At 45.8% G+C, this 16,403-nt stretch overlaps 1 protein-coding gene across 1 annotated transcript in view; it reads right to left on the bottom strand.

The window, feature by feature from the left end:
- Positions 1-4,610: 4,610 nt before the first annotated feature.
- The window catches only part of HIF1AN (hypoxia inducible factor 1 subunit alpha inhibitor), a 14,802-nt gene continuing 3,009 nt past the window's right edge, over positions 4,611-16,403 (bottom strand). The window contains exons 3-8 of the mRNA XM_032281319.1: positions 14,574-14,722; positions 10,805-10,950; positions 9,868-9,974; positions 9,363-9,426; positions 8,673-8,783; positions 4,611-7,826 (exon numbers count right to left, since the gene is read on the bottom strand). Of these exons, the coding sequence (XP_032137210.1) occupies positions 7,782-7,826; positions 8,673-8,783; positions 9,363-9,426; positions 9,868-9,974; positions 10,805-10,950; positions 14,574-14,722 (622 nt within the window). The 3' untranslated portion in view covers positions 4,611-7,781. The remainder of the gene's footprint in view (positions 7,827-8,672; positions 8,784-9,362; positions 9,427-9,867; positions 9,975-10,804; positions 10,951-14,573; positions 14,723-16,403) is intronic.

Here is a 16,403-nt window from a genome sequence, read left to right as displayed (position 1 = left end):
AAGGCTAGGGACCAGGAGCTGAGCAAGAGGATCTGAGTATTTACAGAGAACTACAGAGAGGCTTGGCTTATAGTGAGGAGGAGAGGAGGTAGCTGGGGGTGGGGATGGACCTAAGAGAAATGAATGGGATCATGTTGTGGAAGGAGCTGAGAATTCGAGCCAGCCATAACACATCTCAGGCTGAAGTCTAAGTAACTTGATTCAACATTTCTTCCCAAGTAGGGTCTGGCATGGTGGCTCCAGAGACCAGAACACAGATGAGGACAGTGGAAGGCTACAAATGAGCAAGTCCAATCTACGTCCACTCCAGGACAAATCTAAGCTAGCAACCAAGACTTTCAGATTTCTGTGACCAAAGGGTTTTCTTTTCGGGATCTATTGTCTCACCCATTCCCTGGAGTAATTTACAACAAAACCCTTAGGCATTGAGAAGCACTGTTTGTTTTGGGAGAAAGAAACTAAAGGAGAAAACCCCAACCCCTGGTTAATTATTCCTACATTATCAGTTTGGACTTATCACTTTCTGCAGGAAGCCTACCATATAAACCTGGACGTGGTAAGAAGCCTCTCCCCTATATACCCTAATTCTAATTGCCTGCCTGTCTCCCCCACTGAACTGAGAGCACCACACGGGAACCAATACAGTGCCTGGAACAGAAGTGCTCAACAAATGGTAGCTATGATTATCCCACTCATACTTTTCTAAATTTCCTGATTGCCCTACTACCCTAGAAGAATCCTAACATTCTTGTTATTTATTTTTATTTTTTACAGTGAGTCTTGCTGTTATCGCCCAGGCTAGAGTGCAATGACAAGATCTTGGCTCACTGCAACCTGTGCCTCCCGGGTTCAAGTGATTCTCCTGCCACAGCCTCCCAAGTAGCTGGGATTACAAGCACCCGCCAACACACCTGGCTAATTTTTGTATTTTTAGTAGAGACGGGGTTTCACCATGTTGGCCAGGCTGGTCTCAAACTCCTGACCTCAAGTGATCCACACACCTCAGCCTCCCCAAGTGCTGGGATTACAGGTGTGAGCCACCATATCTGGCCCAAATTGTAATTGTTGAAAAATTATTTTAAAAAAATTAAGAGATAGGGGTCTCACTACACTGCCTAGGCTGGTCTCAAACTCCTGGGCTCAAACAATCCTCCTGCCTCAGCCTCCTGAAGTGCTGAGATTACAGGTGTGAGCCATCACACCAGGCCAACACTTATAATTTAAATACATGGAAAGGCATGGACTAAAATTGAATCAAGGGGGGCCTGATTTGATTACTATTGTATTTCATGGTGTGAGGAGACAACAGCTTCCCCAGGTGTAATGAGGATTCATTCAGCTCCACAGCCTCTCACACAGTGCAAGGGGAGTTCAGACCTGCAACCTTCTCACCCAAGGCCCTGGGCTGGGAGTACAGCAGTCAAGTCTGGCTGCCCAGGCAGAAGAGGCATCAGATACTCCGTTTCTCTTCCACTAGGGTGGGTTTAGGTACTACTCTTCTGTCTGCCCTCAACTCAATACGGTTTATCTCACATGTTTCTCGTTTTTCCCTATGCTTTTCTTAAGACAGACAGAATCTGTTTAGAGATCACTAAAACCATGTTTCTGAGTAAATCACATAATAAATATAACCACCACCACCACAGCCATTTATTAAGTGCATGCCAGGCACTGTGCTAAAGCTTTACACACATTGTTTCAGTTAATCCAACAATGCCGAGGTAGATATTTTCAACATGCCCCCCTCCACCCATGTCATTACAGTTGAGAAAACTAAGCTCAGAGAGGTTAAGTAAATCAACCAAGGTCAAACCCAGCTGGTAAACAGTGAGGCTAGAAATTTGAACCAACTATATCTGACTCCAAAATCCACGCCTTTAAACACTATGCTAGATTGTTTACCATTGAAAGTTAAAGGACACATGCTCCTTCCCAAAATACGAGAGAACAGATTTTAAGTGGGAAAGCAGGAGTGAGGGGAATATATGTAATCAGCTAACAGACTCAAATTCTTGGTGGAGTCAAGAGATAGTCGGGGTATAAGCTGACTACTGGGTCCTCTCGTCTCTTCAGCTGCCAGAGCTTTCTCATTAAGAACTCCACTCCTGGCTGGGTGTGGTGGCTCACACCTGCAATCCCAGAACTTTGGGAGGCCGAGGTGGGTGGATCACCTGAGGTCGGGAGTTTGACACCAGCCTGACCAACATGGAGAAACCCCATCTCTACTAAAAATACAAAAATTAGCTGGGTGTGGTGGTACATGCCTGTAATCCCAGCTACTTGGGAGGCTGAGGCAGGACAATCGCTTGAATCTGGGAGGCAGAGGTTGCAGTGAGCCAAGATAGGGCCATTGCACTCCAGCCTGGGCAATAAGAGAGAAACTCCGTCTAAAAAAAGCCAAAAACCAAAAAACAATAACCACCACTCCACTCCCGACATCTGACTACGCAATACACTGTTTCCCTTTCAGCAGGCACTGGGATGCAGAGGTTGGGCAAATTTGGTGACACAGAGTCAAAGACACCTCAGAGAAATTAGGAGACACAAAAAAGTTCATCACCCCTGAACTGCTGGTCCCTAAGGCACACGGATGCATTTAGATGGAAACCCTCCATGAAGGGAACACATTACATATATCATGTGTGATGCCCATCACCACTCTGCAAAGGGGATACTGGTATCTCCTTTTGATAGTTCAGTTCTTCCGCACTGGCTTCCCAGGCCCGGCCCCATTCTCAGTAAGTCTCAACAACTCCTGCACCTCTCCCCTCAACTGGTCCTCTACTACTCCCTAGGTGCCCTCCCCTAACCTATCTCCAGAGGCTTCACTGACCACAGGCTCCCAGGCCTCACCACTTCCCGTTTCTGAGGTTTTGCCCCCAAGAAATGCCTTCAAAGTGCTCAGCAAAGCTCCATTCATCCATGACCTATGAGCATTAAACCGAGATGGCTAAAGACAAGCAGAAAGGTCTACCAGAGTGAGACAAGCTAAACCAGGATGTACAGAGCTGACAACAGAAGGTCAGGAAGACATAGCAGACACAGAACAAGAGGACTAGCCATGGGCAAAATAAACAGGGCTGTCAAAAATCAGAAAAGGGAGATGGCCCTAAGATGAACAGGGATGACCCCAGAGAGAGGGATCCTAAAGACAGATCTATTCAAACACTTGAAGCCACAGAGTTTCTAAGGGAAGGACAACTGTTTAGGAAAGAGTCTCAGTGAGGAGGCTGCTGGAGAGATGAGGCAGGGGGAGCTGAATACGGGAAACTGCAGGCAGCTCTGGAGAGAGACTTCAGAGCTGGCAGTTTGAGAAGACACCAGCGAAGTGTGCAAGGAGTGGAGGACAAGCAACTGGAGGTCTCAAGGGGGAGTAAGACGCCAGGTGAAAGGCCAGGCCTCTGGATCCCTGGAGCTACTTCTAGGCACACCTCATCATCTATCCTATCTGGGTGAAACTGGTTCCTGAGGGTCAGTCCCTGCAGCCCTTGCTAAACGCTGTACCAGATTTTGAAGGGTGGAAGACTCAGGGGTAGGGAATCTACTGAGATGAGACACAGCTCCATTTTTGGGAAGTTCCCATTCCGAAAGAGAGAGAACCACCAACCCCCATTCCTTCATCCTTGAGGGATCCTCTCCTCTAAGGAACTCACTGCATTCAAGTCACAAAACTGAGGAACAAATAGCAGTTAGTATACATACTGTCCTTGAAGTTTGAAAGGACAGCGGAAGGTGAAAGGTGACACAAAGACATGGGAGGAGCCAAGGTGGGTTGCTCTGCACCTGAAGACTCATGCTATTACTGAACCTCAGCACTGTTCACACATTTGGGCCAGAGGCCTGAGCCCTCCGCACAGCCACAGCTGCACTGATGTGGGGTTGTGGAGACATCAACATCACTAGGAAGCCTACAATAGAGGCCCTCTCAGGGGAGCCCAGAGGCTTTGAGGAGCCTGGAGGTAGAGCTTTGCTCTCTACTGGTTTCCTCTTCTCTCAACAGTCCCTAATCTTGTCCACACAGGGCACACAATATACACGTGTGGCCTTGTACCTTCTGGTTGCTTCATGTAATTTCTCCCTCTAAGCAGAGGCTCCTGGGATTTGATAAGGATCAGGTTTTCCTCATGCCCTGCAGTGCTAGAATTTAACAAATACTTGTCACAGGTGGGCTATCAGGGGTGCTATTACAGAAGCATTTTCCACAAATGGCAAATACATGTCAAAACTTTTTGTTATTCTTTGCCTTATAGCTTGTACTTGATACCCATCTACTTCTATCTTCGTTGGCTCATGCCCAAAGATGTCTGTTCCTATATCCATGTCAGGCTGGGCACTGGGTCCCTAGTCTTTGTTAAGAAATACAAACTCTGTCCACTTGTGGCAATACTGAAAGAAGATGTAGCTGACTAGTCTCTGGGGGCAGAGGGAGGGAGTGTCTCCCCACACTGGGCTGGCCCACTGATAAGGATCCTTCCCCTCTCTGTCTCCTAACAGATTCAGATTAATGATCGCTCATTCCTAATTGTCAAATTTCTTTTCCTTCATCCTGTGTCTAATCACCAGTGACAGAAACCATTACGCAAATGAGAGCAGACGACTTCCCCCAACTGTTCACGTTGGTAAAAACCTTGTAATTTAGAGCTCTGATTTGTAGGGGAAGCTGGTCTCCCCCAGGCATCTTGGGCATCTGCTCAACTGATGCCCAGAACAGCCCCTCCTCCATCCCCAGAACTCCAACCCCCCAACAAATACCTGACTTTACAAAACACAAGTTTTCTCTGTACCTGCTGGTGTGACTACAGCAGGCTGTAACGTGGCTGACCTCTATACAGGTCCAAACCCCCACCTTCCCTTGCTGTATTTGTGTACCCCACACTGCCAGCTAGGATGGGGTTGAACAACTACAGCAGAAATGTTTCCTCTGTGGCAAGGAGAATTTGAGCCTAAACATCCCTAAACAAGGTAACTGAAGAGGAAAACCTCATCCTTTCCTTGGGAGAAGCAGCGGCAGCTGAACATGAACCAAGACTCATAGTGACATCTAGAACTACAGCTTCAGTTCTATAGACGCAAAAGCATGCTGGGAGGAGTTATGGGTCCTATTCAAGGACACACACGTAATGCAATTAGAGACAGAACTCAGTTCCCCCATAGCTGCTTCTAGCACTAATTCATAATATGGCTTCTCAGGCAGTTCTTCCAAATTGTTGTTAGTGGGAGCCTAGGAGAGCTTTTGCCCTGAGCTGTATATTCTGCACCATCTTGGGCTGGGTCTGCCTTCAGATACTGCCCATTGCGGTGGTATCTGAGGACAGAACCTGTGGTGCAAGGAGGGAGGTAAGGAAGGAAAATCAACATAATTTGGTGGAAAGGAAGGAGCAGGAAGCAGTGCTAAGTTACAACTGATTGTAACTCATCACCTAATCTCTCTGAGCCCATTTCTTCCTCTGTGAGAATACCTACCTTGCAGGATAGTGAGGAACAAAGATAAAAGCACTAGGCACAGATTAGGTGTCTGAAAATCAGGGTCACTCTTGTATTACCCAAGGATCAAGACCAATCCTGTGAAGGTTCCAAGATTAGCCTTTTCCTTCCCTCCCCTTCAGCCACCTTAGGGGAAACCTGTGTCAGCACAGAACCCAGCGAGGGCCAGCTGAGTGCACACCTCCTTGACACATCACCCACAACCTTGAGGGCTGAGCCAGGAATACAGCAGACCTCCTGAGGAGAACGAAGATAATCTACCATGTTTCCAAGTGTGACTGTGGCCAAATTTATCCTCCGTCTGCCTTGTTTTCTTTGCTGCACCCCTCTTTCCCAAAAGAAGTAGAGGGATAGAGATCACTGCAATCACATTTCCCAGCATTGACTATATTTGAAAGAGCTACACTTCAGAAGGTACCATGTCTTCACATCCACACTGCATCAGAGAACCCCAGAATGAGGTACCAAAAATAAACACCCCTCAAAAAACAAACTCAGGCATGCAAACGCATACAAACACATCCTCTCAGTCCATCAGTGCACTATAAACTGAGCTTCGGGGTGAGAGCCAGAGCTCAGATGCTGGAAGTAAACCTTTGGCAAAAGAAAATAAAACCGGAGAACTTCCAACTCTTCTTCCCTTCCAGAGAGAAGGGGATGAAGATGGGAAGAGAGGTGAGGAGACACAGGGCCACCATAATGCCCAATCCCAGGGGCCCCACTCCTACTGAACAGATGTGAATGGTGGCCCTTCAAGTTGTACAATCACAGCTGCCCACCTGTAAGCTGCGGCCCTGAGAGGGTACCCATGAGAAGCTCCTAACAGAAAAGGAAATTCGACTTCCATGCTCTGCCAGATGCCCTGACTATTGAGGGTGTTGTGGCACATTAAATGGGGTCTGGCAGAGGCGCTGGCTTTAAGAGGCAAGGTATGTGTTTGCCCGTGCCCTGAGGTGGATCACAGGTAGTGAGTGAGCTGCCTGGGCTTGACCCCATTTCACTGTTCGGCCAGGAAGCTCAGCAGGAGTAAAGGATATGGCCTGGGCAGGGAGCATTGTAGGGCCTGGAGGCTCTAGCCAGTCAGCCTCGGACAGGCTGCAGTGAGACCTGGCCAACATATGATGGCTAAAATCCAAGTGTAAAAGCTTGGGATAAGTCAGGCAGTACTTCCTGGGGGCTCACACTGTACTATCCCACTGGAAAAGGTAAACAGTGGGAGAACCTTGGTCAGTAGGGAGGCTGGCCAGTGTGGACACACACACACACACACACACACACACACACATACGCTTGTACCCCTAGGCAGGCCAGTGTGGATACATACACATATGAACACACACACACACACACACACACACACACACACACACAGGTTTGCACCCCCTAGAACCTAGACACACACACACATAGGCCTGCACTCCCTAGAACCTAGACACACACACACACACACAGGCCTGTACCCCCTAGAACCCAGAGAAGCCACAGCTAGGAGAACTCCCTTGGTACCCACCATAGGGGCAAGAGCTGGTGCTGAAAGAGAGAAATTGTATGTGTCTGTAATTTGTAACTTATGCAAAATCATTGGCTCTTATGTCCCAAGGTCCTTTTATGTATGGCTTGAGCTTCTAGGTCCCAGTTGGAACCCTATCTACATCCTCTCTCTCACAGGCTATCCAGGCTCTCAAAGGCAAGCCTCCCCTCTCATTCACCCCATTAGAGTCCCAGTAGCCATTCCCATACTGCCTAGAGCTTGATTATGCAAAAACTGTCAGGAGGCAGACTGCCCTAATGGTCAGACTAGCTCTGGCCCTGCAGCCCAGATGCAGTGGGGGTCCAAGAGAATCTCCTCTCTCTCTCAGGCTGAGGCACTGAGGTTGCAGGAGATAGGGCTGAGAGCCAGAAGTGACATCCTGACCCAGAAGGAACAGGGAACAGATACATACATGCGTGTGCATGCACACACACGCACACACATTCCGAGGTTGACAGACTAACATATACACAGACATGATGACAACCAAAAGCTGCGACTCCACACACTGAATGCAGGACTTTAGGCGGGGGGCAGAGAGAGAAGGTGCTGGGGCACAAGAGGCAAGGGTATGAAGTCCCTCCAAATAGGGGTGGAGTGCCAACTGCCCTGCCTCGCCCCAAACACCTGCCTCCTAGGCCATGGCAAGAGTCCAGTCCATTAAGTGCAGCGTGCAATACTAGCGCTTGGAGTCTCCTGTCCTCATCAATGAAGCGGTGTGGACGGGATAGCAGTCACCTGGCAGGAGGCCTTGACTCCTGGCAGGCTAGTTGTATCGGCCCTTGATCATTGTGTTCAACAAGGGCCCCACCTGTAAAGAGACATGAGGAGCCCATCAGAACTGCCTGTTCCCTGGCCCTGGAGTTGGACAGGGTGTGTCTGGAGACATCAGATGTCTAGCCAACAACAGGGACAATGTTTTCATACAACCTTGTGAATCCTCTAATCACCCATCTTACTGAAGGTCAACCCAGTATTCTGGGACATAGCTCTCTCCTCATGGGTCCATCTTGTACTATTCCTCCCTCTCACAACACCCTGTCTCTTACTGAAGTCAGCCCCAAACTGACAGACATGGTAGAGGAGCTAAAAATTCCCAAACACCCAAGAGTGTCTGCATGTTTTTCCAGAATGTTAACTGCCTCCATATCCTCAAAAAACGATCACCAGCAATTGGGGCTGATGCTGTCTCCTAATACCATAGGTATCTATGGGTGCTGAGGTTATCCACAAGAAGGAGGTAAGAGCCCTACGAATACCTCCCCCATGTACCCAATGGGCCACTGGCACACCTGTGTGGGAAGCAGGTCTCAACACTACCTACAGCAGCCTGGCACAGCTGGGAGAGTGCAAGGAGATGCTTTAGTGCTCGCTTCCTGCTCCAGAAGAATCCCCTCAGGGAGCCCCCAGATGGCACACAAGCCCCATGGGGAACGTTAGCACTAGCATGGAACAAATTATAATTGATCCGCCAGTCAAGCCCAGCTATCACCAGAAAACAAGAATTTTTCTGAACATACCCATAACCTCTATGGAGAGAGAGGACACAGATACTGAAATACAAAAGCTATTATAAAGAATGTCACTCCAATCCTGACTTTCCCTAGCCAACCCACCCACTGAGCCACAGGAGTGCCACTTTGGGACAGTCACATACCTCTTGTGGGTTTCCCAAGGCCTCTCCAAGCATCTTCTCAATGTTTCTCATTATGGCCACTTTCTGATGAGCTTTGAGAGGATATTCAATTCTCTTAGGGGTAGGAGCCCCCTACAAAGGAAGCAGTAGCTCAGGAAATGCCTTTAGCAGCAGGCACCAGTGTAACTCTACTGTTCTTAGTACCATCCTCCCTTCTAAGAAACCTGATTATTGCTGGGTGCAGTAGCTCACACCTGTAATCCCAGCACTTTGGGAGGCCAAGGTGGGTGGATCACTTGAGGTCAGGAGTTCCAGAAAAGCCTGGCCAACATGGTGAAACCCTTTTCTTCTAAAAATACAAAAATGAGCCAGGCATGGTGGAGTGTGCCTGTGATCCCAGCTACTCAGGAGGCTGAGGCAGGAGAATCACTTGAACCCAGGAGGCAGAAGTTGCAGTAAGCCAAGATTGCGCCACTGCACTCCAGCCTGGGAGACAGAGCAAGACTCCGTCTCAAAAAATGTATCAAAAAAAGAAAAAAAAAAAAAAAAAAAAAAAAGAAAGAAACCCAATTTAATCCTATCCCTCTTCATCTCCCCAGACACCTGGGAATCACTTCCAGGGATAGTCAACCATCCCATTCAAAATCATTTATTATACCTACCTCACCCAAGACCGTCTGGAAAAAAAACAAAAAAGCAAATCGTATTCACCTTATACCAGAAGTTCACAGTGATGGTAATTCCCCCATTTAGTAATGACTCTATATGATGCCACCTGCAAGAAAACAAACAGGCCCCTGTTTACTACTGATACTTTTGGGGTGGTGGGGCTTGGGGGGCTGAAAAACTAGGTAGAGGCCAGTTAAGGAAGATAATGAAGATAGTATCTTTACACTCATCCTGTGAAAAAACACACGATGGGATTAGAGATAGTGGTGTTCAGTCTCTAAATACCAAAGAATCGAGAATAGTTTCTCTAGGCTCAAACATCTGGAATCTCTCAGGACTTGAAGAATTGTCGTCCTGTTCTAGAGACAGGGGCTATCATTCGTCCCCCACTCCCACCAGTTCAGTACGCTCACATCTGGATATGCCAACATTTCTATAGACCACATAAAACCAATCTTGCCATAACTCAGAAGGGACACAGACAAGGCTTTCCAGGGAACGGAAAAGAAGGCTCCCAAGAAGCCCCCAGCCCTATCCCCCTTCTCACCAGTACATTGGGATGTAAAGAACATCACCAGGGCCAACCACTGTTTCGTAACCAACGACATTTTGGAAATTAGGGAACCTCTCGTAGTCAGGATTGTCAAAGTCCACCTAAGAGGTTCAAGAGAAAGAAAAAAAATTATCAGTCAATCACCAAATCTTTACCAGTAAAACTATTATGTGCCAGTTTGGTAGTAAAAATCAACAAACAAAACAATGCCTTTAAAAAGTCTTTAGAATTTATATCCAGCAGAAGATATAATGCACATTAAACTCTGAGAGAGAACAATGTAAGACAGTCCACGTTTGAATGTTAAATGATAAAGAATTCTAGGCCTTCAGTGCTCCTGAGGTTGGAGGACCTACCCCACAGTCCAAGGATATAAGGAATTATCCTCCATGCAAACCTTCAGAAACTTTCTCCCAAAAACATATTCTAACCAGTAAAGACTCCTACATGAAGTAGCTAGACCGCTTTCTGAAGAAAGGAAAGGATAATTCTGGCTGGCCACAGTCAATCACATACCTCACATAAATCCAGGAAATATATTAAACGATATAGCTCAGTTTTATTCACCCTTTCCATATCAAAAAGAAACAGTATCCATGACAAAAGCAAACAATGATTAAATCCAATGGAAACATTTTGTTCCATGAACTTATAAGCCAATCAAACAGAGTAACCAGAGTCATCAGCATCAATGACAGGGTCTGGCTTGAGAATTAACTCTGTGGGGTTAGCTATACTCAAAAACATTCGCTGGCCACTCCAGGGAGCCTGGATATGTGAGCTACACTGAAATTATCTTCTTGGTGTGTTAAGGCAAGACCAGCCTATAATCCAAACCTGGCCTATCACTACGGGGAAGGGGAAAGATATTCCAGCACAGGCATTCCTACAATCTAGAGTTCTATATCCTTCTCAGACCACACAAGCTCACCTGGCTCTGTCTGTCACACGGATGATGAACAGGGTATGGGTAGAGGCACTCAAACTGATCCGGAGGGAATAAGATGCATCGCTTGTGGCCTTTTATCTGAGCAAAAAAGTTCTGCTGCTCATCATAGTGAGCAGGAGTCACATTTCCTGTAAGAAGAAAGGCATTTTTTTATGCAGAACAGTGATTCTACTGCACAAGCTGGAATACAGGACCCAGTGCAAAAACCCAGCCTGCCTTCCCAGCTAAGAGTTCCAAATCAAAATTTAAGCAGAAATCAGGGAAATTCCAATTACAACTCTCAGAAAATGAGATGTTACACTTGTATAGTAATAAATCTAGCAAACGTCAATGGTTAAGGGTCCACTATCAGCTAGCTAAGTCAACTTTCCTAAATGAAGGCTGCTGCTCTTACTGGAAGCAACAGCACATCAAAATGATACTCGAAAATCTGGTAGGGTAATCAACTGTGTATATGTGTACTCTTCTTGACCATTGCAAGAATTCAAGGGAAGCAAAACAGAAATGACTGGTATGAACAACATATACACGAGGAGTTAACCAGCCATTCTAAGTTGCATGATTAGGTAGCTCTGTATTTACTTTGGGTAGCCCTGTGGAACTCAAAGATTCTCAACCTTTCCTCCCACTTCAATACACCTAAGGGATGCAATAATTTTTTTTTTTTTTTTTAAAAGAGACAGGGTTTTGCCATGTTGCCCAGGCTGGTCTCAAACTCCTGGGCTCAAGCAAACTGTCCGCCTCAGGCTCCCAAAGTGTTAGGATTACAGGCGTGAGCCACCACATCCAGCCAAGACAACACTTCTTAGAGCAACATGGGGCTTACTGGTAAAAGTGATTTTCGTTGGAGGGAAGAATATCAGATGACTGAAAAGTGTTGTATAATTTAAATCTGGCAAATTATTTTACCATTATTATTATTTTTTGAGACGAAGTTTTGCTCTTTGTTGCCCAGGCTGGAGTGCAGTGGTGCGATCTCGGCTCACTGCTACCTCCATCTCCCAGGTTCAAGCAACTCCCCTGTGTCAGCCTCCCGAGTAGCTGGGACTCCAGGTGCCCACCACCATGCCCGGCTAATTTTTGTATTTTTTTAGTAGCGATGGGGTTTCACCGTGTTGGCCAGGCTGGTCTCGAACTCCTGACCTCAGCTGATCCACCTGACTCGGCCTCCCAAAGTGCTGGGATTACAGATGTGAGCCACCATGCCCTGTGGCACATTATTTTAAATGCAACCTTGAATTAGTTGTGCCCTAGTGTATGTTCCATCTACTCCTTTATAACTAGGACCATGTCTGTTGTTTGGCCTTTGCACAGTCCATGAGTTGAACACACGCTTTTGCAGGGCATGGAATTTAGAAAATATTCCGCAGCTCTGTCTAGGTATGCCAAGACAGATGCCTTCTTAAGTGATGAGAGACCATATGCATCCTCAAAGGAGAGCTGCTCTCTCATCTCTACCTGAGGGATCCACTTCCAAGCACCCTATCACAGAAAATGCAGCAACGGAAAGACTTAAGAGTCAAGTAAATCAGAACTGGCTCTTTCTTGGCAGGTCAACCAACAGTTGGTTTCAAAGGGGCAGGTAAGACCAGCCACAGTGGTTCACATCTGTAATCCCAACACTTTAGGAGGCCAAGGTGGGAGAATCACTTGAGCCCAGGAGTTCAAGACTACTCTAGGCAAAATAGGGAGACCCCCATCTCTACAGAAAAATATTTTAAGAATTAGCCAGGAATGGTGGCTTACACCCATAGTCCCAGCTACCTGGAAGGCTGAAGTGAGAGGATCATTTGAGACTGGGAGGTTAAGCCTGCAGTGAGCCCTGATCATGCCACTGCACTCCAGCCTGGATGACAGAGAAAAACACTGTCTCAATAAAAAATAAATAAATAAAGAGGCAGGTAAGTGTTAATTCACAAGCCATATGGCTGAAAATCTTTATTAGTACCAGCAGCAAAAGATCCAAATCTGAAGAATGGACAATCAAACGAGAAGAAAGCAAGGAGCTCAGTGACAATAAGTAACTTCTCTGCTTCCTTGTTCAACCCAGGTTATTCACCCTTTACTAAGTACCTACCACGGGCCTGGCACTGAGCTACTGCCAGAAATAAAAATAAGAATGAAACAATGACCCTGCCTCATAAATAGCTCTCATTCTCCTGACTGGAGTTTAAAGGCCTCTCCTTTCATTCAAAAGGAAAAAAAAAAAAGCAAAAACAAAAAAACATTCACATATTTATTAGTGTATGCATAAATTTCTCTAGCAGAAAGCACAGTAACTAATAATATGCAACACCTCCAGGGAAGAGGTATTTCCAGGGAGGAAACTGAAAGGCTGAGAGACAGGGGTGGAAGAGAAATTAATATTTATCACTACATACCTATTTACACCGTTTGAATTTAAACTCCATGAATGTATTATCTATTTAAAAGATAAAGTTGAATTCATATTAAAAAATAAGTTTCCCTTCTTTTACTGGGATAAAAATTTTCTGAATACAAACAGATCTAGTAGAGACAAGTGGTACAGTCATGCGCCACATAGTAACATTCTGGTCAACAACAGACTGCATCTACAACAGTGCTCCCATAAGATTATAATGGAGCAGCCCTGTACAGGTATACCATTTTTTAACTTTTTTTGGCAATAAAAAAATTCCCAAAGTATCATTTTTTATCCTTATAATATTTTTTTATTTTGTCACCTTTTTCCTGCAGTATTTGATACCATATTTTTACTATATCTTTTCTCTATTTAGCTACATTTAGATACACAAATACTTACCATTGTATTATAGCTACCTACAATATTCAGTATAGAAAAATGCTAACACCATTTAGCCTAGGTGTACAGCAGGCTACACAATCTAGGTTTGCGTAACTACACAATGTTGCACAACGACAAAGTCACCTAACAATACATTTCTCAGAACGTATCCCTGTCATTACGCGTCACATGACTGTAATTCAGAGAGGTTCCTAATATCTCAGCATATGCACGTACATACCAGCTGAGGAGAGGAAAAGGGCACATTTTAGAATACATGAAATTAGCTTAAAGACTCAACATACATTATTTCATTTAATCTTCACAACTATTTACAAGACATTATCATGTTTCATTTCTTTCTCTTTTTTTAAAAAAACACAGGGTCTCACTCTGTCACCCAGGCTGCAGTGCAGTGGTGCAATCATAGTTCATTGCAGTCTCAAACTCCTGGCCTCAAGCAATGCTCCTGCCTTGGCCTCCCAAAGTGGTGGGATTACAGGCATGAGCTCCCATGCCTGGCTCTACTATGTTTCTTTTACAGATGAGTAGGCTGAGGTTTAAGAAAGTGAAGTGGCTTGTTCAAAGTCATGGAGCTAATAAGTGGTGGAGACAGGATTAGACATGAGGTTCAGGGCTGGGTGTGGATGCTCACGCCTGTAATCCCAGGACTTTGGGAGGCCACGGCGGGTGGATCACAAGGTCAAGAGTTTGAAACCCAGATGAGCAACATGGTGAAACTCCCATTACTACTAAAAAATACAAAAATGAGCCGGCCATGATGGCACGCACCTGTAATCCCAGCTACTTAGGGAGCTGAGGCAGGAGAATCGCTTGAACCCAGGAGGCGGAGGTTGCAGTGAGCCAAGATCACACCATTGCACTCCAGCCTGGGTGACAGAGCGAGACACTGTCTCCGGGAAAAAAAAAAAGAAATCAGGTTCATATGACTCCAAGCCATGCTGCTTTTGAAAGATTTCTTACCTTCCATGCCGATGAGCAGCAGGTTAGAGGTCAGCTGCCCCCAGCCACGCTTTCCCTGTTGCTTATTAATCCAGTTCCAGTTAAAACCCAGGAAGTCCATGACAATCTTCCTGCCCACAGTGTCATTGAGTGTTTGCTGCAGATACAACCTATGTTTCCCAAGAAGAAAATCGTATTAGTGCATGTACACACAGCCCTTGGCATGGCCTCCCCACATCTGAAAATACAAACCCAAATCCATACCAGCATCTCCCACAGAGAACAGATGTAGTCATGCAAACCTCACCCAACATAGATTCTTATGGAACTGAATTCTTACTTTCCTTCACTGAGTTCTGCTCAACACCAAACTTTTTAATTTATTATTTCTTTTTGTTAAAAAACAGGCTCTCACTATGTTGCCCAGGTTGGTCTCAAACTCTTGGGCTCAAGCAATCCTCCTGCTTCTGCCTCCCAAAGTGCTGAGATTATAGGTGTGAGACACCGCATCTGCCCCCCAAACTTTTTCTTTAAGGAAGTGATGCTTAACCTTTTCTGGGTCACAGAATGACTCTTTTAAGAATACAAGGAGTAGGAGGGTGGAATGAAAACTAAAACTAAAAAAGAAAAAAAAAAAATCTCGAGAAGTCCCAGCTACTCAGGAGGCTGAAATAGGGGAATCACTTGAATTTGGGAGGCAGAGGTTGCAGTGAGCCGGGATCACACCACTGCAATCCAGTCTAGGTGACTAGAGCAAGACTCCATGTCAAAAAATGAATACACAAATAAATAAAAAGAATCCACAGAGGTTCCCCATAAAAATGCATATACATAGAGAACTTTCACACAATTTCAGATTCCTAAAAGCCTATCCATAGAACCTAGAATGATGAATCAGTCTTCAGTCTTACTCCAGAGACCCGCAGAGCCTCAGACATCTCCTCTGGCCCTTGATGACCACTGTGGTAAATTGTATTACTGTTCACCAAGAGGTGGTTCCTTCAGTGTGGGAGTTTTCTTTCACATCCCCTTGAAGAAAGGCTTATTTAACCTGCTCTGGCCAAGGAAATGTCCACAGATGTGTTGTTTCCAACTGTAACTTAAGAACCAACCAGTCCACACTACCACATCTCTTTGCCTCTGCCACAGCAACCCAAAAGTTCCAGATAGTAGCCGCTAGGGCAATGTGAGTGCCAGGGCGAATAAGATGATATAAAGAACAATATGACGTTAACCATGATGAACATGCAGTGATAAATAAGCCTCTGTTGTTTCTAGCTTCTGAACTCTGGTTTGAAGCCTAGTTTATCTTAACTAATTCCGCCACCTATCCTGTTGCAGCCTTTTATAGCTGAAGTAAGGAAGGCAGCTTATTAGGTAAAGGCCTCAGGCTCCTAACATACCTGAGGAAGGTTGTAAGTCACTTAAGGGATATGAAAACCCAGAAACACTTGAACAAGCCCGCAAGTGACATTTATTAAGTGTGCAAACCTGAAAAAAAGACAAAGGCATCTCTGTCCTGGTCCTGAGATCATTACTTCAAAAGGCTCAAAGGGGTCAGGTGCAGTGTCTCACACCTGTAATCCAGCACTTGGGGAGACCAGGGGAGGTACATTACCTGAGCTCAGGAGTTCGAGACCAGCCTAGGCAACACGGCAAAACCTGGTCTCTACCAAAAATACAAAAAATTAGCCAGGCATGGTGGTTGCAGTGCATGCCTGTGGTCCCTGCTACTTGGGAGGCTGAGGTGGGAGGATCAGTTGAGCCTGGGAGGTAAAAGTTGCAGTGAGCTGAGATCACACCACTGCACTCCAGCCTGGGTGACAGAGCAAGGCCATCACAAAAAAAAAA

The sequence above is a fragment of the Sapajus apella genome, unplaced genomic scaffold (genome assembly GCF_009761245.1).
Source record: "Sapajus apella isolate SASKATOON/1434 unplaced genomic scaffold, GSC_monkey_1.0 scaffold13, whole genome shotgun sequence".
Taxonomy (NCBI): Eukaryota; Metazoa; Chordata; class Mammalia; order Primates; family Cebidae; genus Sapajus; species Sapajus apella.
This window is presented reverse-complemented; position numbering and strand designations above follow the sequence as displayed.